We start from the raw sequence: 22,551 nt of genomic DNA, 5'->3' as shown, positions 1-22,551 counted from the left end.
AGCCAACAAATACATGAAAAGATACTCAACATCTCTCATTATTAGAGAAATGCAAATTAAATTACAATGAGGCACTATCTCATATAAGTCAGAATGGCCATCATCAAAAAAAATCTACAAAGAATAAGTGCTGGAGAGGATGTGGAGAGAAGGAAACCCTCTTACACTGTTTGTGGGAATATAAATTGATATAACCATGATGAAAAACAGTATGGAGATTCCTTTAAAAACTAGGAATAAAACCACCACCAAATGACCCAGCCACCCCACTCTGGGTATATACCCTGAGAAAACAGTAATTCAAAAGGACACATGTACCCCAACCTTCAAAGCAGCACTATTTACATTAGCTAGGAAACAGAAGCAACCTAGATGTGTCCACTGACAGATAAATGAATAAAGAAGTTGTGGTTCATAAATACAATGAAATATTAATGAATGAAAGTCGCTTAGTCGAGTCTGACTCTTTGCAACCCCATGGACTATACAGTCCATGGAATTCTGCAGGCCAGAATACTGGAGTGGGTAGCCTTTCCCTTCTCCAGGGGATCCTCCCAAACCAGGAACTGAACCGGGTCTCCTGCATTGCAGGTGGATTCTTTGCCAGCTGAGCTATCAAGGAAGCCTAGGAATGGTTCAGTGATTGGTGGTACCCCAATACCAGTAATGGGCTTCCCTGGTGGCTCAGACAGTAAAGAATCTGCCTGCAAGGCAGGAAATGCAGGTTTGATCCCTGGGTTGGGAAGATCCTGGGAGAAGGAAATGGCAACCCACTCCAGTATCCTTACCTGGGAAATCCATGGACAGAGGAGCCTGGTGGGATACAGTCCACAGCTCATAAAGAGTTGAACTCGACTGAGTGACTAACATTTTCACTTTCAATACTAGTAATTACTTCAAACAGGTAAGCAGTCCAATCTGGAGCCAATATTCCATTTGAATACAGCCACCAAAATTTCCTTTATGTTAGCACAAAGTTAGAATGAACCGATTACTTACGAAAACAGATCAAACCACTGCTGTTTTGTAACAGATTCCTGGCGTAAAAGCTTCAGAACAATTGGACGCATGAAATCCCATTTGTCTTCAAACTGAAGAGAACCTTTATTCTAAAAAAAAAAAGGACAGAGTAGTTGAAGGGCAGTTAAATCAGAAGTGTGTTATTTTTATCTCATAAGAGACAAACAGAGAAATTTAAAAGAGTCAGACTTCCATAATGGAATCCCTATAACTTTATCTGGTATCAAGGAATCACAGGAAGAACTCACCATAAGAGAAAAAAAAAAAGGTTACATGAAAGGGTATAGTGAAGAATTTGGCCTTCTCCAAAGAGCAGGTCTGGACTTTGCCCTTGGCTTCTAGTAAGCAGTATCCCCGAGTCCTGGGAAAGTTGGGATAAGAGAGTCCCTGGGGGCCTTGAGTCATACTGGATAATCTAACAATGTGATTTAGAGAGGGGACTGGTAAACCTATATAGTTTTAGGGTGGGAGCTGGTCAATCCAGAAATACCAACAATGAGATTTTGGGGTCATTGTGATTTGGGGTCATTTGCGATTTGGGGTCAACCTGGAGACTGAGATTACCCACATGAGCAATGCCTACATGATGAAGCCTTAATAAAAATTTTGGACACCAAAGTGTGGGTGAGCTTCTCTGACTGGCAGTACTTGTATGCCCTGCGTTTAATGAGGGAAGGAGAGAAGACCTGACAATACCAGCGAGGACATGGGAAGCTCTGTTTTTGACCCTCCTGGACACCAGCCTATATGTTTCTTCCTTTAGCTGAAAAAAGGCCCTTAATAAACATAACCATCAGCAGAGCAGTTTTCAGTAAGATCTTATTGACTATTTTCACAAATTTATGAATATCTCTAACAAATTATTGAGTCTCAGTATTTTGGGAATCCCCCAAATTTGCAGCTTGTGTCAGAAGTGAGGGTGGTCTTGTGTTTAGAGACTGTGCCCTAACTCCTCACAAAAACTACACTGAAAATCCAAATAAACTCTGATAGCTGAGGAAGGAAGAAAAAAACAGAAAGATACTCATCTCATTTTATAATGCTTACAAAACCTTGATACCAAACTGTGAGACAAGAACAAGAAATGGTAATTCTAGACCAATCTAATTTAAAAATATAGATGTAAAACTCTTAAAAATATTAGTAAATTAAGTGGCATATCAAAAAAATAATACCTCATAATCATACATGTTTATTCCAGTAATGTGAAAGTGGTTCAATCTAAGGGGAAAAAAATCAATTCATTATTAAAATGGGGGGGGACACCCCATATGTGTTAGTCATGAATACTTTTCATTTTCAAGTTAACTATGGCTATGGTTTTTCCAGTGGTCATGTATGGATGTGAGAGTTGGACTGTGAAGAAAGCTGAGTGCTGAAGAATTGATGCTTTTGAACTGTGGTGTTGGAGAAGACTCTTGGGAGTCCCTTGGACTGCAAGGAGATCCAACCAGTCCATTCTGAAGGAGATCAGCCCTGGGATTTCTCTGGAGGGATTGATGCTAAAGCTGAAACTGCAGTACTTTGGCCACCTCATGCGAAGAGTTGACTCATTGGAAAAGACTCTGATGCTGGGAGGGATTGGGAGCAGGAGGAAGAAGGGATGACAGAGGATGAGATGGCTGGATGGCATCACTGACTTGATGGACATGAGTCTGAGTGAACTCCGGGAGTTGGTGATGGACAGGGAGGCCTAGCGTGCTGCGATTCATGGGGTCAAAAAGAGTAGGACACGACTGAGTGACTGAACTGAACTGAACTGATGGCCATATGACTTGGTTTAATCAATAAATTTCAACAAAAATCATTAATTTTCTAATATGGCAGCACCAAACACCCTTATGAATTTCACTACTGATTTTACTATATGTTTGTTGAGAATATTGCTCCCTTGTGTCAGATAAGATCCATGTACTGAATGGAATCTTCAAACTCCCTGAAATTATATTTCAGAAGCAGTTTTTAAACATATGGTCTAACAAGAATCTACACCAGGATCATGTAGAGTGGTAATTACACAAATATTTATAAAACCTATTACAGATTTTCTGGATCAGAAATCTCTTGAGTTCAGAATTTACATGTTTAGCAAATTCATGATAAAACTACATAAAAACATTACAAAGTCTATGACCCCAAGAAGATTAAGAACTACCAACATTTAACTTTTGTGAAAGCAAATGATACTTCTTCTTACATCTACACAGGTGATCCTAAAAGTAACTGTACTGTCTCACCCCAGGTACCTACTTTTATCACAAAACAATCTTCTTATAAAGACCCAGGAGATACTCAAAAATTAGTACTGGGATTAGCTGTGCTTCCCTAAACAACTACTTTGTTTTTACCTTATGGACTTAAGTGAATCATGCAGGTAACTTTGCTTTTCTTTGTACTGGTTAATGAGAAATTCAGTCAGGTTTGTGATCCTATGGTATATACTTTGTGTACTAATCTTATGGCTGGTTTCATTTTTCCTGTTACTAGTTTCCTATAACCATCTTCTTCATTTACTCTTCCCTCTGAGGGAAGAGTGGGCAAATAAACAAATATGGAAGAAACACAGAAAGGACATGTAAATCTTTTCTTGACTATGACATGAAGACTCATCAGTTCAGTTCAGTTCAGTCACTCAGTTGTGTCCGACTTCTTGCGACCCCATGAATCGCAGCATGCCAGGCCTCCCTGTCCATCACCAACTCCCGGAGTTCACTCAGACTCACGTCCATCGAGTCAGTGATGCCATCCAGCCATCTCATCAGCTGTCATCCCCTTCTCCTCCTGCCCCCAATCCCTCCCAGCATCAGACTCTTTTCCAACGAGTCAACTCTTTGCATGAGGTGGCCAAAGTACTGGAGTTTCAGCTTTAGCATCATTCCTTCCAAAGAAATCCCAGGGCTGATCTCCTTCAGAGTGGACTGGTTGGATCTCCTTGCAGTCCAAGGGACTCTCAAGAGTCTTCTCCAACACCACAGTTCAAAAGCATCAATTCTTCGGCGCTAAGCCTTCTCACAGTCCAACTCTCACATCCATACATGACCACAGGAAAAACCATAGCCTTGACTAGACGAACCTTTGTTGGCAAAGTAATGTCTCTGCTTTTCAATATGCTATCTAGGTTGGTCATAACTTTCCTACCTAGGAGTAACTGTCTTTTAATTTCATGGCTGCAGTCACCATCTGCAGTGATTTTGGAGCCCAGAAAAATAAAGTCTGACACTGTTTCCCCATCTATTTTCCATGAAGTGATGGGACCAGATGCCATGATCTTGTTTTCTGAATGTTGAGCTTTAAGCCAACTTTTTCACTCTCCTTTTTCACTTTCATCAAGAGGCTTTTTAGTTCCTCTTCACTTTCTGCCATAAGGGTGGTGTCATAATACCCTCTTAAAAAGAGAGTATTTTATAATGTCAACTAAGTCTATTTCCATAGGCAATTCTGACAACTTATAAAATGAAACATAGTACAAATCCTGCAATTAAAAATCAAAAAGGTACAGAAGACTAAACAGGTATCTGAGATAAACACTGGTTAAACACTGGTTAGGCTCTGAAATCTATCAGTGATGGCAAAATGACAGGAAAATTTATCAGCAAAAAGACAGGAAACAGTCTCCTATTTGATGAAACATACAAAATTAACTACAGAAACATTTCCATCTAATACTCAGTTAAAGGAGGAATTAAATAATTGAATTTTCCTATCAAGCTTTTATAGTAGATTCCAAAAATGATGCTCAAGTAGTTCCTTGACCTATTCTCTGTCAAACTGAAGAGCACATCATTAAATCATAGCCAAGCATCAGACACCAAACCTACTATCTACAAAAGATATTAATAAGCAAAAACACCTTCAAACTATGAACTCTGATTTATGAATGTTTCCGAGGTCTAACTAAGGGCTGCCTCACCTTTACTGATGTGCTACAAGTCTCTTCTGCTTTAATTCTTTCATTACACTCAGAATAGCTATTAAGTCTAGGATTCTCTCACCCACTGGCTCTTTTACACCAACAGGATTTCAACATTTGCCAAAACCCAGTCCCTCTATCCTTCATTTCTTACAACACAACTAATTCCCTCAGACGGGTCATGGAGAAGCCGATGGGGGATAACTAGAAGAATTTACCAGGCAGAGAAAGCAACCATGGCAAAGATCCCACAGTAGAAGCATGTCTGATATATTCAAGGTAGAGAAAAGTAAGGACAGAGGAGAGAGTAGATGAGGTCAGAGAAGCAACACAGAGCTGGATCTTATAGGGTCTTGAAGGCCATTGTAAAAGTTTGGCTTCTATTGTAAGTGAGATGGGGAACCATTAAAGATTCTGAGCAAGAAGTGACACGAATTGATTTATATTTTTAAATCTCCTGATTGCTATGTTGAGAATACCTTATAAGAGGCAAGTGTTACAGCTGTGTATAGGAGGCAAAGTTAGAAATACCAGTGATACAGACCAGGGTGGCAGCAGTGGAGGTGGGGAGTAGCAGTTAGATTTGTATGTTTTAAAGGTAGTGGTAACAAGATTTCCTGACCGCAGGTATCTGAGATGAGAGAAGGAAATAAAGCATGACTCAGGTTTTTGTCTGATAAATTTGTATACTGGGACCCACAAAATGGGAGGCCACCCTATTGGCCCAGACCACATCTAAAATCTAAACCTAAATCAGCCTGCACACATGGTAAACATCTCACAGTCAAGAAAATATAATGCCAATCACAATCCTTCAACTCAGCTTTATCTAGCTAACCTTATCTAAAAAAATAGCACCAGCTTACCTCAAAATGAAATCCCTGACGTCCTAGTCAATCATGCCTTGTTTCTGTATTGCCTCTTCTAATGTTATATAAAACTCGCTCCTCCATAAAAATCCTTCAGGAAGAGTACTCCACTGCTTGTTAGGAACTCGAATCCACTGATTATTTTCCTTTGACTGAAGGACATCAAACTCCTTAGTAAACTGTTTTAGTTTTGTGATTTGACATGTCCAAGAAATATGGCATTGCCATCAACTGAAATGGAAAAGACTGCAGATATAAAGGCTTAAGGAAAGCTCAGGAGGTCAGACAGTTACATTTGACATGTCTATCAAACAGTCTTTTGAAGATGTTGACTAGGCAGCTCAATAAGTAAATATAGAATATAAAAGAAAGATCAGGCCAGCAAAGAAAAATTTGAAAGTCATCAAGAGTACATTTAAAAACAGAAAGTTTTTACAAGTTGCTACTGGATGAGATCACAAAGGGAGTAAATATAAAGAACCAGGCCTGAGTCCTTATGTACTTAATATTAAGAGTTGGGAGAAGAGTAAGAACTAGGAAAGGAAAAAGAAAGCAACAGAGAGGTGGCAAGAAAATAAAGAGGGTAGTATTCTGTAAACCGACTTTTTATTGTTCAGTCACTAAGCTGTGTCTGACTGTTTGGGATGCCATGGACTGCAGCATGCCTGGCTCCTCTGTCCTCTACTATCTCCCTGAGTTTGCTCAAATTCATGTCCATTGAGTCAGTGATGCTATGTAACCATCTCATCCTCTGCAGCCCTCTTCGCCTTTTGCCTTCAATCTTTCCCAGCATCATGGTCTTTTCCAATGAGTTGGCTCTCTGCAGCAGGTGGTCAAAGTACTGGAGCTTCAGCTTCAGCAACAGTCCTTCCAATGAATATTCAGGGCTGGTTTCCTTTAGGATTGACAGTTTTGATCTCCTTGCAGTCCAAGGAACTCTCTAGACTTTTCCAGCACCACATTCGAAAGATGGGGGAGGTGCCAAAGGTTTGACAGGAAAGATATGAAATAGACATCTAGGAAAGTGGAAGAATAAACGACTATGGAAGTGTAGTGTGATTGGGCTCTATTATAGTTTGTGGTTATGCATTTAAAGTGAAAGTAGCAGGTGTGGATCTTTTTCTCCTGCAACATTCAACTGCATAGAGGCTGGCACTGAAAGGTGAAGAGATGGATTGAACCCAGGTGTGGTTTTCCCCAGTGAAACAGGAGAGGAGCAAAGGAGTCAAAGTGTATTTCAGGGAGTGATTATAATGACTGAATAAAAAACTTAGGCTGGGAAGGTAAGGGGAAGAGAAAAGACAAGATGATGAAAGACAGAGACCTGTGCTTCCAACCAGGATGCAATAACAAGTGCCAGACTTCCCCTCCTGCCTAAACGACTGGAAAGCCAAAGGGCAGTACAGGACAGTATTTCCTGAAAAGGTACACAAATGGGGGTGAGCCCTACAAATGCCCAAGCATGCTACCTATGAGTAGAGTTTTCAGGACTGAGCATAACCAGAGGGAACCCAAAGAGCCTGGTGGTTTTACTAAGATTCGGAGACAGAGTTCAGAGTTTGGGGAGGCCAAAGTGATGAAAATGTGTGGCACAGAGTATCAAAAAAAGGAATCGTACAGACAGGGAGCTCTGGAGATATGCAGAGGAGTCCCTTCAAGCCTCTGACTATTAAATATTGACCCATACGTGTGAGTGAGAAAACTATCAAAGTCTGGGGAAACAACTGTTTGAAAGAAACAGAACAATCACCAGAGTCCACACAGACCTAGTAATAGGTCACATTTCCACCAGCTAGAGTGGAAACACTCCTTAACATGCCAGCTATCTAGCAGTCTTCAGAAAACTACTCCATCTATAATGATACCAATGTACCCCTACCTTCAGTGTTGTTCAGACCCACTCTAACAAAACTCATCAATAAAAGCAAGCTTTAGAAAGATCAAACTGATTTCAAGTAACTTAACTATGTCATAGCCAAACCTAAAAATATTTAAAGGAAATTTTAAAACTCCAGTTCCTAAAACATAAAACTCACAATGTCTGGAATCCAATCAAAAATAATTAAGCAGGTCAATGTTATTCAGCAGCCAGGATGGGAGGGGAGTTTAGGGGGGAACGGATACATGTATATATATGGCTGAGTCCCTTTGCTGCTATAACTGTCACAACATCATTAACTGGCTATGCATGGACTGTAGCCTACCAGGCTCCTCTGTCCATGGAATTGTCCAGGCAAGAATACTGGAGTGGGTTGCCATTTCTTCCTCCAGGGGATCTTCCCAACTCAGGGACTGAACCTGCATCTCTTGTTTCTCCTGCACTGGCAGGCGATTCTTTACCACTGAGCCACCTACTCCGATATAAAAAAAAAAGTTAAAAAAAAATTATCAAGCAGACAAGAAGCAGGGAAATATAAACCCACGATCAGGAGAAAAACCAAACCACAGAACCTGATCCAGAAATGACATGGATGACAGCTTCAGTAGACAGTGATGTTAAACCAGCTATTATACACGTACTCCACACGTTTACAAGAAGATAGTAGAAAGCGTGAACATCACAAAAACAAAAGATGTTTTCAAACAAGTATCAGGGAGGATAAATTAGGAATCTGGGATTAACATATACATACTTACTATAAATAAAACAGATACCAACAAGGACCTACTTTATAGTACAAGGAATTATACTGAATATTTTGTAACCTATAAGGGAAAAGAATCTGAAAAAGTATGTGTGTGTGTGTGTGTGTATAACTGAATCACCTGTAACTAAAGCAACATGGTAAACCAACTATACTTCAATAAATAAATAAAATTTAAAATGAAAAGAATATCAGTGAGCAGTGAGAGAACCTCAAATGTCCTCACCTAATATAACCAGAATCTTGGGGTACAGAGAATATTTGAAGAAATAAGGGCCAAAATGTTTCCTAATTTGGTGCAAACTATAAACCCACAGACTTAAGACATTAAACAATAAGGTAGAATCAGTGAGTTGGAGACTGTAGTGGAGCTGAATTATCAGAATAGGAGCACTAGACTGAGTTAGAAAAACAGAAAAAGGTAAAAGTACATACGATGCTTGACACTGTAATGAAAAAAATTTCCCTGGTGGTCCAGTAGCCAAGACACCATACTCCCAATTGCAGGGGCCTGGGCTTGATCCCTGCTCAGGGATCTAGAACCCGCATGCCACTACTAAGACCTCACACAACCAAATAAATAAAAAAACAAATATAAGGCATGTGGCTACACAAGCCAATAAATCTTGTATTTGTGATAAATGTCGTACAAAAGAGCATTTCCTTTTACCTTCAAATAGTCTCCTTTACATTTCCATGGGTAGCTCAAACATTTAAGATCTGTGGAAAAAAATATGAGTTCAGCTATTTTTACCCTCTATCATTTAACTTCAATATAGATCACTCCCATCACTGTGATCATTTTACTTTAAATATCTGATTGCTAATCATGTGTTCGATTCTGAATACTTACAAATATTAATTCATTTAATTTTTACAACTACCCTGTGTGTTAGGTGACACTTAGAGGTGAGAAAACTGTACACTGCAACCTGAGATTGGGTCAGATCACTTCCCTCAGGTTACAAGCACGAAGTGCAGAGCAAGGGGCCAAGTCCAAGCAGTTTAGTTCTGTCACATTCTTAAACATTCCCTGGATCCTTCCTGGAAGAGGACTGGTGGGACTTCTAAACTATGGGTCAGATTCAGCCCTTGGCTTCATCTCATCAGGCTTATAAATTGAAGGGAAAAGAAAATCTATGAATATAAAAATTTAGTGGCAATTATCTAGAAGCCACAAGGTGAAAGCATCAATACATAAAAGACATATTTCTCTTTAAACCTGCTGGGGGAGTAGGACACTATTTTCCAAAAAGTTAAAATTTTTTTCCCAATGAAATGAAAAATTTGACATTATGCTCCCCTTTAAATCTTTTACATTTCTTTTGACCCATAAACGGGGAGTCAAAAAAAAGAAAAAAGGCTTTTAGGTTTCTTCTAGAGGCAAAAAAAAAATTTTTTTACACAAATTCTGATGATGCCTATATTTTTAAAAACCCAAACAACTAATTTTAAGGAGGAAAAAATAACTACTAATTAAAGACTGTGAACTTATTGGGGTTCTTTATCATTTATTATTACACTTAATTCATTCAACAAACATCTGAGTGCCTACTGTAGAAGAATTATGCTAGTCACTGGGACACATAAATGAAAGGTTCTCAAGTAATTCACTTGCTAGTACAGTGTCTGTGACTTTAATGAATGGCTGGTGGGATCACTGATCACAGAAGAAATGGCAGGAGAATAACTCATTTGAATTGGAAGGTTTGTAAGTGGTGATGCATTTTGGATGTTGTCCAATAAAAGCAAATGCTGAAGTTATAATTCTTCATGTTCTTTTTTCCTGTGTTCTCCCTTCTTTATTTTAAATAAGATAAAAACTTATCTACTACTGAACTGCTTTTTACTTAAGATCTCTCCCTGAGGGCTAAGGGGGGGAAAAATCAGTGTAAAGTTTCTCACAATTAGAACACAGAGAATAAAAACACTAAAATAAAGATGAAAAGAAAAACAGGGGAGCAAAGGTTCAGCTCCCTTTCCCCGCTCTACTCAGTACAAAGAATCAGGATCTCTTAATACAGCATGTTGGCTGCCCAGACTCACATTACGTACATTCAGCTTTACCTGAAAAACACTGCCTAGTAGAATAATCAGTTCTAAAACAGATTGACAATGAAGTTCCACAATCTCATATTTTTAGCCCTGTTGGTTGTTTCAAAGAAACAAACAAGCATTAGAAAATAAATTACAGAAAAAATAAATAAATTTTTGTAGTGCCCTGGAGTGGGTGGAGGTGTTACAGGTCAGAAATGAAAGATGCTTTATAGATCTGTCTAGAATATATCATCGCTTTAAAAATCTGCACGCCTCCCATTGAAATTCACAACTGCTTTTTCAAGCAATGAGTTCAACTACAATCCCATGTTATTTAATCTCAACAAAGAGTAGATGTGTAACTGCTTATGCACAAATATAAAATTTGTATCATGCTAAGAAGTAGGAATGCTTCAGTAAACACAACAAAAACAGAAAACCCCACTGGCTTGCAAAATGTTTTAAAAGTAACAGAGTCAGATTTTCAAAAATCTAGTTGGCTATGCCAGGTTTTTAGTGGCGGCACACAGGATCTTCCATCTTCGTTGTGGCATTCAGGTCCCTTAGCGGTAGCATGCAAACTCTTAGCTGCAGCATATGGGATTTAGTTCCCTAACCAGGGACTGAATTCAAGCCCCCTGTACTGGGAGCACAGTCTTAGTCACTGGATCACCAGGGAAGTCCCAACAGAGTCATTTTTAAATTACTCACTTACTTTCCAATAAAATAATACAAACACTGACCTATTAGTTTGCCCTGAAAATGTCCTAAAATCCTAATACAACATATAAGACAAAACATACATACCCTCATCAAATTGTGCAAACAATATCACAACATTTTATGATGATGTCAAACATTGTATATTTAGAAGGAAACAAAGAATGTAATTATTATTGCTATAGGTCTTCTTGCTACATCTTCATGGATGACAAAAATATAAGAAAAGTTAAGGAGAAGTTGTAACCAAGACAAGAAATAACATTCACACAACTGATAGCAATTATTTTTTGTCACCTGTATTCCTTCAAGCCTGTAACATTTGTACCACAATACAAGGAGCTTAGTTGTTTAATGTTTGTATTTGTTCTCTCTTTGAAGTTCCTGGTTTAGAATTCCTTGGCGGTCCAGTGGTTAGGACTCGCTGCTTCCACTGTAAAAGGCAATGGATTCGATCCCAGGTCAGGGAACTAAGATCCTGCATGCCACACAGTGTGGCCAAAAAAAAAAGTTCCCAGTGTATTGAATGTGGATTATATCCAATGATGGCCTTCTAATAACTTTCAAAAGGAAACAAATCAGTATATTTTAGGGCTTTTGTGTAAATCATGAGGCTAGCTATTTGAATGTGTGGGTTCCCATAACATCTACAAGCCACTATTGCTCTCAGTTATGTGATCTGAAACCACATTTGCAATCCCCATTAACCAAAAGAACCACAAAACTACAGTATGTATTTGAGTACTGGCAATTCTCACTATGTTCCAGCCACACCACCCTTTTAAAGGTGTTACTCAAATATTCCAAGCTCACCACCGCACCTCAGACCTTCGCCTAGAAAGCAGATCATTCAGGTCTAGGGTCAGTGTCACCTCAGAGAGGCCTTCTCAAGCCAACCTAAGGAAAATGCCCTTCCTTTTTCCTTTCTGCAAATCCAGAGCCAAGATCTAAAGCCAGTAAAACAGCTACTTTGATTAGCTATAAGAATGAAATTTTAATTCAGACTAAACAGTACTTTTTTTTTGGCCACATTACTCGTCTTATGGGATCTTAGTTCTCTGACCAGGTGTCAAACCCAGCCCCCACCCCACCCCCACCGACAGTGGAAGCACAGGGTTCTAAATAGTACTTGGGGAAAAAAAAAAAACCCAGAAAGCTCTGGGATCTGGCTGAAATGTCATCAAATAGCAGGGAAAGACAATTCAATAGAACGTAACTGAAAGCTATATTTACAGGAAAAATTACTTTCTGTTGTAAATAAGGAAGCAAAATATTGGCACCGTCTTCTGAGCACTCTTGATTATACTCTTTTCATCACAGACCTCATTACTATAAAAACCACCACTTTAATAAATAAAGTGTTACTTATTCCTTTAGTGTCAGTATTTACACATTAGAAATATAAGCTCCAAAGAACTGGGGACCTTGTCTATCATATTCACTACTGTGTTACTGACACTTAAAATAGTATGCAACAGACAGGAGATACTAATGTATTTGTGGAATGAACAAGCCCAGTATGGATCAAATATCCTTGATATTACCTTTATGTATTCCAAGTATAATGACCTATGTTTTAACCTGAGCTGTAACTTGTTCCTTTTCAGAGCCTATCAGGCACCAGTCACAACCACAACTGGGCACTGTTTTCTCTTTGGCTCTGTCCTTTCAGTCTTTCTGGAGTTATTTCTCCACTCTTCTCCAGTAGCATATTGGGTACCTATTGACCTGGGGAGTTCATTTTTCAGTGTTATATCTTTTTGTCTTTTCATACTGTTCATGGGGTTTTCAAGGCAAGAATACTGAAGTGGTTTGCCATTCCCTTCTCCAGTGGACTACGTTTTTTTCGAACTCTGACTACGCCAAAGCCTTTGACTGTGCAGAACACAACAAACTATGGAAAATTCTTAAGGAGATGGGAATACCAGACCACTTTACCCGCCTCCTGAGAACTCTGTATGCAGGTCAAGAAGCAACAGTCAGAACCAGACATGGGACAATGGATTGGTTCCAAATTGCGAATGGAATTTGGACAAGGAATACACGACAAGGCTGTATATCGTCACTCTGCTTATTTAACTTATATGTAGAGTACATCATGAGAAATGTCGGCCTGGATGAAGCACAAGCTGGAATCAGATTGCTGGGAGAAATATAAATAACTTCAGATATGCAGATGACACCACCCTTATGGCAGAAAGTGAAGAGTAAATCAAGAGCCTCTTGATGAAAGTGAAAGAGGAGAGTGAAAAAAGCTGGCTTAAAACTCAACATTCAGAAAACTAAGATCATGGCATCCAGTCCCATCATTTCATGGCAAATAGATGGGGAAACGATAGAAACAGGGACAGATTTTATCTTCTTGGGCTCCAAAATCACTGCAGATGGTGACTGCAGTTGTGAAATTAAAAGACACTTGCTCCTTGGAAGAAAAGCTATGACCAACCTAGACAGCATATTAAAAAGCAGAGACAGAACTGATTCATTGGAAAAGACCCTGATGCTGGGAAAAATTGAAGGCAGGAGGAGAAGGGGATGACAGAGCATGAGATGGTTTGGATGGCATCACTAACTCAATGGACATGAGTCTGAGCAAACTCCCAGAGACAGTGATGGACAAGGAAGCCTGGAGTGCTGCAGGCCATGGGGTCACAAAGAGTCAGACAAGAACTGAAGTGAACAGAACTGATTAGGCACCAACTTACTATATACACTACACCAAGGCAGGAGCCGTGACTTTCTATAATATAACTAGGTTCACTAGGACCCTTGCAAAATACCTAATAAGAAACACCTGTCTTTGTCTCATTTTTCTCTATCCACCGGCTGGATGTCTAACGTCCTCTTGAAATCTCACTGCAACCTAAAGTTCCTCTCTTCTAATCCATTGATAAATAATGGATCTCTCACAGTTTATCTTAAACTGTCATTTCCCATGAGTAGCTTTAAGCAATATATCACCTCCAGATTATGTAACTGCTCACTCACTTATTTTCACAAAACATGAAAGATTTCCACACTTTTATAGTAAGTATCACATAAAATAAGTATACGATTTAGTCTTCTATTCCCACTCCCACCCCTACCCTTGGCCAATATATGCAGCCTTGACTTGGTTGGCCAATATATGCACCCCTGAATTGGTTTTCTCCCTTAGCTGTGAGTGTCAAATGTAACCAGGTCTCTAGGTCAGGCCACTGGAGTGAAGGACAGTTGCCCTAACGATCACATTCCCCTTAGATGCTCATTCAAAAGGGCAATTTCCATCAACCCAATGAAAAGTTAGGATCTAAATAAGGCTCTCGTTTATGTTTAAATAGACATTAAAAAATAATTCCAGTTGTGTATCTTAATCACATTCACTGACATTATTCAAATCTGGGTATCACATTCATATTCTCTGCCAAACATGTTCTACCAAAGTTTCCCCCGATCATTACCAACAAAAAGTCTACCTTTCTTCAAAATCCAGTTCCAATACTTTCTAAATAAAACTTTTCTTGATCATCACACTAGAAGTGATCTCCTCTGTCTATGAGAGACCAATCCAACACATGGTAACACTTCTAAAGTTCTTGCCTTAAAACCTTTAATATCTGGTTAATTCCCTAAGACCATGAACACTGTTTTCCATTATCTTTATATTCTGGTGCCTTGCACATGAGTCTATAAAATTATTTTAATGAAAATTAATTCTATACGCACTTTGAACCACTCCTTTGTATTTCCATTTTCTTTCCTCTCAAAGAGTAAGAAAGTTTCCACTGAAAAAAGTAGTGCTTCACATTTCATTTGTAAGTTTGGACTGTCTTGTGCGTTGCTTTTACTCTTCTACTCCCTTCTCTCCCCCTCTCTCTAGATCTAATTAGAAGGAAATAAAGCCAGAAATTCCTCCCTTTAACCAACCAACGCTCATTTACTGAGCCATCTACAATGCATGGATACTGCACTGGACTTCTCTTTTCAGTCAACTATCACTCATTTATGGAACACCTACCATGAGTAAGTTGGCTTAAAGTTTAACATTCAGAAAACTAAGATCATGACATCTGGTCCCATCACTTCCTGGCAAATAGATGAGGAAACAGTGGAAGACTTTATTTTGGGGGCTCCAAAATCACTGCAGATGGTGACTGCAGCCATGAAATAAAAAGATGCTTACTCCTTGGAAGGAAAGTTATGACCAACCTAGACAGCATATTAAAAAGCAGAGACATTACTTTGCCAACAAAGGTCCGTCTAGTCAAGGCTATGGTTTTTCCAGTGGTCATGTATGGATGTGAGAGTTGGACCATAAAGAAAGCTGAGCGCCGAAGAATTGATGCTTTTGAACTATGGTGTTGGAGAAGACTCTTGAGAGTCCCTTGGACTGCAAGGAGATCCAACCAGTCCATCCTAAAGGAAATCAGTCCTGAATATTCATTGGAAGGACTGATGTTGAAGCTGAAAGTCCAATAATTTGGCCACCTGATGCAAAGAGCTGACTCATTTGAAAAGACCCTGAGGCTGGGAAAGATTGAAGGTGACAGAGAAGGGGACGGCATCGCCGACTCAATGTACATGAGTTTGAGTAAACTACGGGTGTTGGTGAGGGACAGGGAGGCCTGGCGTGCTGCAGTCCATGGAGTCACGAAGAGTCAGACACAACTGAGCAACTGAACTGAAATGAAGCATGAATAATCACCACACTAAATGGTTAAAAGCATCAACAAATATAAAGTCCCTACACTAACAGTGCTTACAATCCAGAAAGGGAGTTAAGATACACAAACAGATCCTGTAACTAACATAAAAGGCAAAACGTAAATGCTCGAAGATACTGATGCAGTGCTATGGTCATGCAGAGTAGGCAACAACTAATTCCAAATGAGAGCTCTCAGAAAAAAGGAACTATCTGGGCTGAGTCTTGATGACTTAAATAGGATTTTAACAGGTTGGTGGTGGGGCGGGGTGGGGGGGGGGCGGTGGATATTCCTAACACAAGAAACAGCAAACATAAAAAGTCTTGAAGACTCTGGTACAATAATAAACCAAAAAGTAACCAGCAAGGAGGGAGGGAAGGAATGTATGTGTATGTGTGCGCTCCTGCAAGGCCATGCACATGTGGGAGGAAGGGGGAGAGAGGGGAAGGAGAAGGAGAGAGAAATTAAGGAGAAGACCTCACTAGAAAGATCTCGAAGAATTTGAACTATCAAAGGTATATGAGCAGGAAACTGATACAGTCAGCACTGTGCTTTGTCCTAGCTCTCAGATCAGAGTTAAGAGATAAAAATAGTGAAATCATGGGAGTTAAGACTTCTGGGGGGTGGGGAGGGTGGAGAGGAAGGTACAAAAATAGAGAAACGATGGAGATTAAATCCCGCGAAATAATTATATAGGGAAAGGAGAGAAGGGAGGTCGGTGAAAAACACAAGAGAGGTGAGGATAAAGAAGACTGAAACAACGTAACAGGGAACTGGCTGCTAAGTCCTGGTGGGAAAACATAAGCTGATTAAGAACAAGCGGAAGGAGGCAATGGAGCAGGTGCCTTGGAAAAGAGGAGAACATAGGGGAAACTAGGAAACGTTGTGTTATTGACCGAAGAAGTTAAGGGCATTCAAATGGCTACATAATGTGCTAAGAACTGAATAGTTTTGTTAGGTTTAACAAAAAATATTTGAACAGCTATTCGGAGTAAGATGCATGATGCATGCTCAGTCGCTTCAGTCCGTTCCGACTCTGTGACCACATGGACTGTAGCCCACCAGGCTCTTCTGTCCATGGGATTGTTCAGGCAATAATGTTGGAGTGGGTTGCCATTTCCTCCTGCAGGGGATCTTCCCGACTCAGGGACTGAACACAAGGCACTTGTGTCTTCTGCATTGGCAGGTAGATTCTTTACCACTGAGCCACCTGGCAAGCCCATAGAAAAGTGAAGTCACTCAGTTGTGTCCAACTCTTTGCGACCCTATGGACAGCAGGCTCCTCTGTCCATGGGATGTTCTAGGCAAGAGTACTGTGGGTTGCCATTTCCTTCTCCAGGGAATCTACCCGACCCAGGGATCGAACCCAGGTCTCCCGCATTGTAGACAGATGCTTTACCGTCTGAGCCACCAGGCAAGCCCATAAGCAACTGGTAATTGCATATGTCAAAATGTACAACACAAAACCTTTGTATATCCAAAAGAGTTCTAAAATCCAGCAAAGGTCTACTTGCTTTAGTGAATACATTATTAATACAATCAAATTCCAATATGAAAAAAGTAGGTGATTTCTACTGCATTAGGTTCTTACTTTTAAGTTTCATAACAAAGTTCTGAATCATGTTATCTTTCATAACATATTAGCTATCCCTCCAAACTCTTCATTCACAAATTCAATAAACTTAACTTCTTACTGGTACACAGGAAGAGGGCATTATTTTTCAGCAGAACACTAAAGGCCTCCCTTCAGGGTTGATGACATTACTCATCATTCTTCAGATACAGCTGTTTACCTGATAGTCAAATTCTAACTGTATTCTCTTCTAGGCCACACTTCTCAATTTTGACCATCAGTTCAGTTCAGTCGCTCAGTCGTGTCCGACTCTTTGCAACCCCATGAACCGCATAAGACATGGCAATTCTGTCAAATATGCTCTGATGAAATCTAATTGCACCATGTCCAAGGCATCTGTCTAGTGAACCAGCCTACTAAACCTGTTAAAAAAGGAAATGAGGCTAACTTGGCCATTCCCTAGCCAGATCGATGACTATTCAAGGTATTACCAAACTTGAATTTATTTATTGATCTATTTATATTTTAATTGAAGTACAGTTGATTTACAACGCTGTGTTAATTTCTGCTGTACAGCAAAGTGATTCAGTTATACATATATATATATAAACAATCTTTTCATGTTTTTTCCACTGTGGTTTATCACAGGATATTAAATATAGTTCCTTGTGGTATATAGTAAGCAGCACCTTGTTGTTTATCCATTCTATTTTCTATATATACAGTAGTTTGCATCTGCTAATCCCAAACTCCCAGTCCATCCCTTCCCCCCAACCTCCTCCAGACTTTAATTCAAATGACCCTACGAATTCTGGTAAGGGTCTCCCTGCCATTTCTCCAAAACAAATTTCCTACTTTTTCATTAACTATTTCTAAAGGCATAAATACAGGACAATCCCTCCATTCATACACACACTTCAATGAGGAGAGAAAAAAAAGAAAAAAAAGTTTTCTGACCAATGTGAATAAGGAAACTTTTGGTGATACAGATAAAAGAATCAAATGTCTACTTATAATATCCATTGTTAGTTGTATGTATTTAAAAAACACATACTACATAAAATATTGAGAAATTCTTTTCCCCCCTTTTCAACATTTCACTAAATAATTGAAAATTTTCAAGTGTATCTATCATCTTTTCATATTCACTAGAGACTGTGACTTTTACCAGTTTTGTCAAAACATTATCACTTTCCTTTTATTTATAAAAGTTATTTGAGTTACAGAACTGCTCAAATTATGATCTTTTTAACCTAAGTCTTAAGCACCTATTTCTATACATTCAGGTGTCATTTTCAGTTTATAGGTGGGTGTGTGCTATACATATAGATTGATAATCTCTACAAGGTAATGACTTAAGAGTATTGAATGAAGGAGCTTCAGACTTATATCTCCTCCAAACAATGCTTTGTAAGGCTTTGTGTGGAGTAGAATAAAGTGACTCACTCTTTTCTGAGACACAAATCCGGAAGGAAAAAAGACTTTGCTTTATATCCACGTTATCAGTAAGTCAAAAATTCACAATTACTTCTTAAACACGTTTCAATTAATAACATACACTATTGGTTATGTAAATGCATGGATACATTAACAGGAGTCTTTGCAAGTTAAAGTTTTCTTTCTGAATTAATATATTAGAACTTTGCTATACTGCTATAAAAGTAGTGAGTTACTCAACTCCCATGAACTTGTTTTCTTAGAGAAACAGCAGAGGTAACTGTAGTAATTTATGTGTATTGCATACCAGTTAAGATCCAGTCGCTGTTTTAAGATTATATATATACTAGCTCAATCTTCACAAAGTTCCTATGAAATAAGTGCTATTGATAATTCATTATATTGATGAGGAAACTCAGGAACGGAGAGATTTAGAAACTTGCCCAAAGTCATGGAGCAGAAATTCTAAGTAGCAGAAATTAGGTCTAGTTCTAGGTTCCTCCCTCTTTTAAAAGATGACCCGGGGTTGGGTAGGAGGGGCGGGGCGGGGCGGGGCGGTGGAGGGGCGTGGCGTGGCGGGGCGGTGTATATGTGTTTGTTAGTTGCTCAGTCGTGTCACTCTTTGCGACCCCGTGGACTGTAGCCCACCAGCCTCCTCTATCCATGGAATTCTCCAGGCAAGAACAGTGGAGTGGGTTGCCATTCCCTTCTACAAAAGAAGACATACTGCCTCTAAAATTAGTAAAATTAGAGGGACTAATACAGTTACTATCCGTAGTCTAAAGAAGACAAGAGTGAGGTTACAGTAAGTTTTAATATATTTTCTATTCTCTATCAACACTGTCTGAAGGCCTAATTGAGGGAGAAGTAGTTCATCTACTACCCCCATTTCAGTAATACTTTTAAGGTATAAAGTATTGCCTACTACAAACATACCATAGAAGAAACTAGTGTCATGTCTTCCTCTTTCTCCTCTCAACTTTGTAACTGATGGTAGAGAATCTGCCTTTCTGGGCCTAGATCCCCCTTGCTATCCCAAATACATAAAACTAACTTTAACGGTTGTCTTTGATAAGGCAACTTTCCTAAGCCCTAAAACAACGGCAGTGCTTCCACTATAGTCATCTGGTTGTGTGGTGTAATGGGGTTGGGGAACAGTTTCCTAAGTTAAAAAGGTAAAAATACGAACTCAAGAAAGGAAGAACAGAAGGGAACGTGTAGCCTGCAGTTAAGGGAGGGAGTGGGGCTACAGGCGCTGCCGTCTGACTTGGAAATCCGCGCAGACAGAAAGAGAAGAGAAACTGAGGCGGTGGGGGTCCAAGTCATTAAAACCTGTTAACAACATTTTCTGGGATTTTCTCTTTTTTTTTCTTATGCGTCTCAAGACTCGCGCTTCAGAAGAAACTGAGACCCTAAGGACACTAACTGACCGATCCGTCAGGACACGGCATCACCTTTCTTCCGGGGTCCTGGGCCAGCGCTGGCCCCTTGAGACCACTGCCCGCCGTAAGCCCTTGGCCGGGCCTTTCATCCACCAGGCAACCGGCAGCAGGGACAACCAGGGCCTCTCGACCCCAAGGCCGGAGAACCGCGTTCCACTCCTCGGCGGCTGCCTCCCCGTCTTCCCTTCCGGTAGACAACCCCTGAACACTTCCCCATTTCGCCGCTAAACCAGAACCGAGCCATTCCCCAAGAGCTGAACCCACCGCTCCCGGAGTAGAAATCCAAGCCGGACTGAGGGTCTTACCTTTAACAGATTAGACGTCGCCATGTTCCTTCAACTTAGACTCTCGCGAGACCGCGCGAGATTTCGTGGCGCTCCGTGCCAGGCCACTACTGCAGGCCCGAGTTTCCCACCTGGGCCGAGGGGGCCCCGGGCCCGCACTGTGGATAAGGTGGGCGCCGGCGTGCACACAGCGCTGACCTCGTCCCTCACTCCCGGAGCTTCCTCGCTCTTCCCTCCCTACATGGTCACCGGGGCCTCCCCAAACGAGAGAGCTCATGCAAACACTCAGGGAGACGGCAGCGGCGAAAGGTGAGAGGGAACAGGAGCCGACCTGAAATCGGAAGAGGAAGCATCGGCTCCACGAGCCTCCCCACTCCTTCAGATGAGCCTCTGTGGTGGCACCCGCAGAGGCCACTGGCAACGAATTTAGCTCGGTTTGGGACCGGCCGCTCTGGTTCGGCGGCCGCGTCACGTGACGCGGCGGGCGGGGCCGCGCTCGGGAGCGAGCGTGGGAGCCTGAAAGCGTCGTGGGCCGAGATCACGCCGCGAGGGCAGGGGGACGCCCTCTGCTGGCAGGAGTATGTGTCTTCCGCCGCCGAGTGCTGGGGTGAGGTTACGAAAAAGACATTATCCGGAGTGAAATGCTTGTAATAGCTGTCTTTGAGAACTGGCGCATAGAAGGGACCCAAGAAATATTTGTGTGCATGAATCAATGAATACACGCACGAACGTGTTAACTATTAATATTTCTACTCAAGAGGGCCTGGCACTGAAATAACCTCTAAGAGGTTGATCAGGTATACCAGAACATCCTATACTGTAAGACCCCTAAGCTTTATCCCTTCAGACCTCAAACCACTGGCCAAATAAAGGGAAAGTAATTTATATGTAGAACCTACATGTAATACCTACCTAGTATTGTATTCTACACGTTTCCGAACTGTTCGTTCATACATAATATGTGAGAAATAAGTTAGAGCTATAGAGTAAAATAGAGAAGAGGGATGCAGTTTGCAGTTTTAAACAGCAGGATCCAAGTAGGTCTCACTGAGAAGATGGCATTTGAGCAAAAAGACTTGAAAGCGGTGAGGGAGAATGCCAGGACATATTTGGGAGAAGAGCATTCCCAATAGGGGGGAACACAGGTGGCAAGTTGCCCAGAGTTTCAGAGGAACAGTTAGTTAGAAGGTTAGTGTGTTTAGAGTAGAGAGAAAGAAGAGCAGAAGGCCTTATAGGGCCTTGTAGACCACAGCAAAGACTGGCTCTTATTCTCAGTGAGATGGGCAATCATTGCAGGTTTTTGAACAGAGGAGTTGTATGATCAGATTCCCATTTCAACGTGATTGGTCTGTAGTGAATCCAATGAGAAGGGTAATTTAGAAAACTTTAGTATTATCTCATTCGATGGACACAATCATGCCACCTAGGTGGCCAACATTTTGCAGTGATTTATTAGAGAGTAATCTAGGCATGATTAAACAATGACTACATGGTAGAACAAGGATTAAGAGCCACTAGGTCTGTAATGTCCTGTCAACATGGGGATGACTCTTAGAGGTCATCTTTGTTCTGCTGCTGCTGCTAAGTTGCTTCAGTCGTGTCCGACTCTGTGCGACCCCATAGATGGCAGCCCACCAGGCTCCCCCATCCCTGGGATTCTCCAGGCAAGAAGAATGGGTTGCCATTCCTTCTCCAATGCATGAAAGTGGAAAGTGAAAGTGAAGTTGCTCAGTCGTGTCCGACTCTTAGCGACCCCATGGACTTCAGCCTACCAGGCTCCTCCATCCATGGGATTTTCCAGGCAGGAGTACTGGAGTGGGGTGCCATTGCCTTCTCCAATCTTTGTTCTACAGATGAGAAAGTGAAAACTTCTTTCTGGTCAAGGTCACAACTGGGTGGGCCAAAAAGTCTGGTCCAGAATAAACTGTGTAT

General features: G+C 40.7%; 1 protein-coding gene across 4 annotated transcripts in view; it reads right to left on the bottom strand.

Moving 5' to 3' along the window:
• The window catches only part of CUL5 (cullin 5), a 126,756-nt gene extending 105,643 nt beyond the window's left edge, over positions 1-21,113 (bottom strand). The window contains exons 1-3 of one of the 4 annotated variants that reach the window (XM_061440219.1): positions 20,951-21,071; positions 9,115-9,164; positions 1,000-1,109 (exon numbers count right to left, since the gene is read on the bottom strand). In XM_061440219.1, the coding sequence (XP_061296203.1) occupies positions 1,000-1,109; positions 9,115-9,164; positions 20,951-20,972 (182 nt within the window). In that variant the 5' untranslated portion in view covers positions 20,973-21,071. Of the gene's footprint in view, positions 1-999; positions 1,110-9,114; positions 9,165-20,640 lie in introns of those variants that run through there. The other 3 variants (XM_061440221.1, XM_061440220.1, XM_061440222.1) reach the window with 3 other exon arrangements.
• Between the last annotated feature and the right edge of the window lie 1,438 nt (positions 21,114-22,551).

This window comes from Bos javanicus, chromosome 15 (assembly GCF_032452875.1).
Source record: "Bos javanicus breed banteng chromosome 15, ARS-OSU_banteng_1.0, whole genome shotgun sequence".
Classification (NCBI taxonomy): Eukaryota; Metazoa; Chordata; class Mammalia; order Artiodactyla; family Bovidae; genus Bos; species Bos javanicus.
The sequence above is the reverse complement of the archived record's forward strand: the minus strand, read 5'-3'. Positions and strand labels throughout refer to the sequence as shown.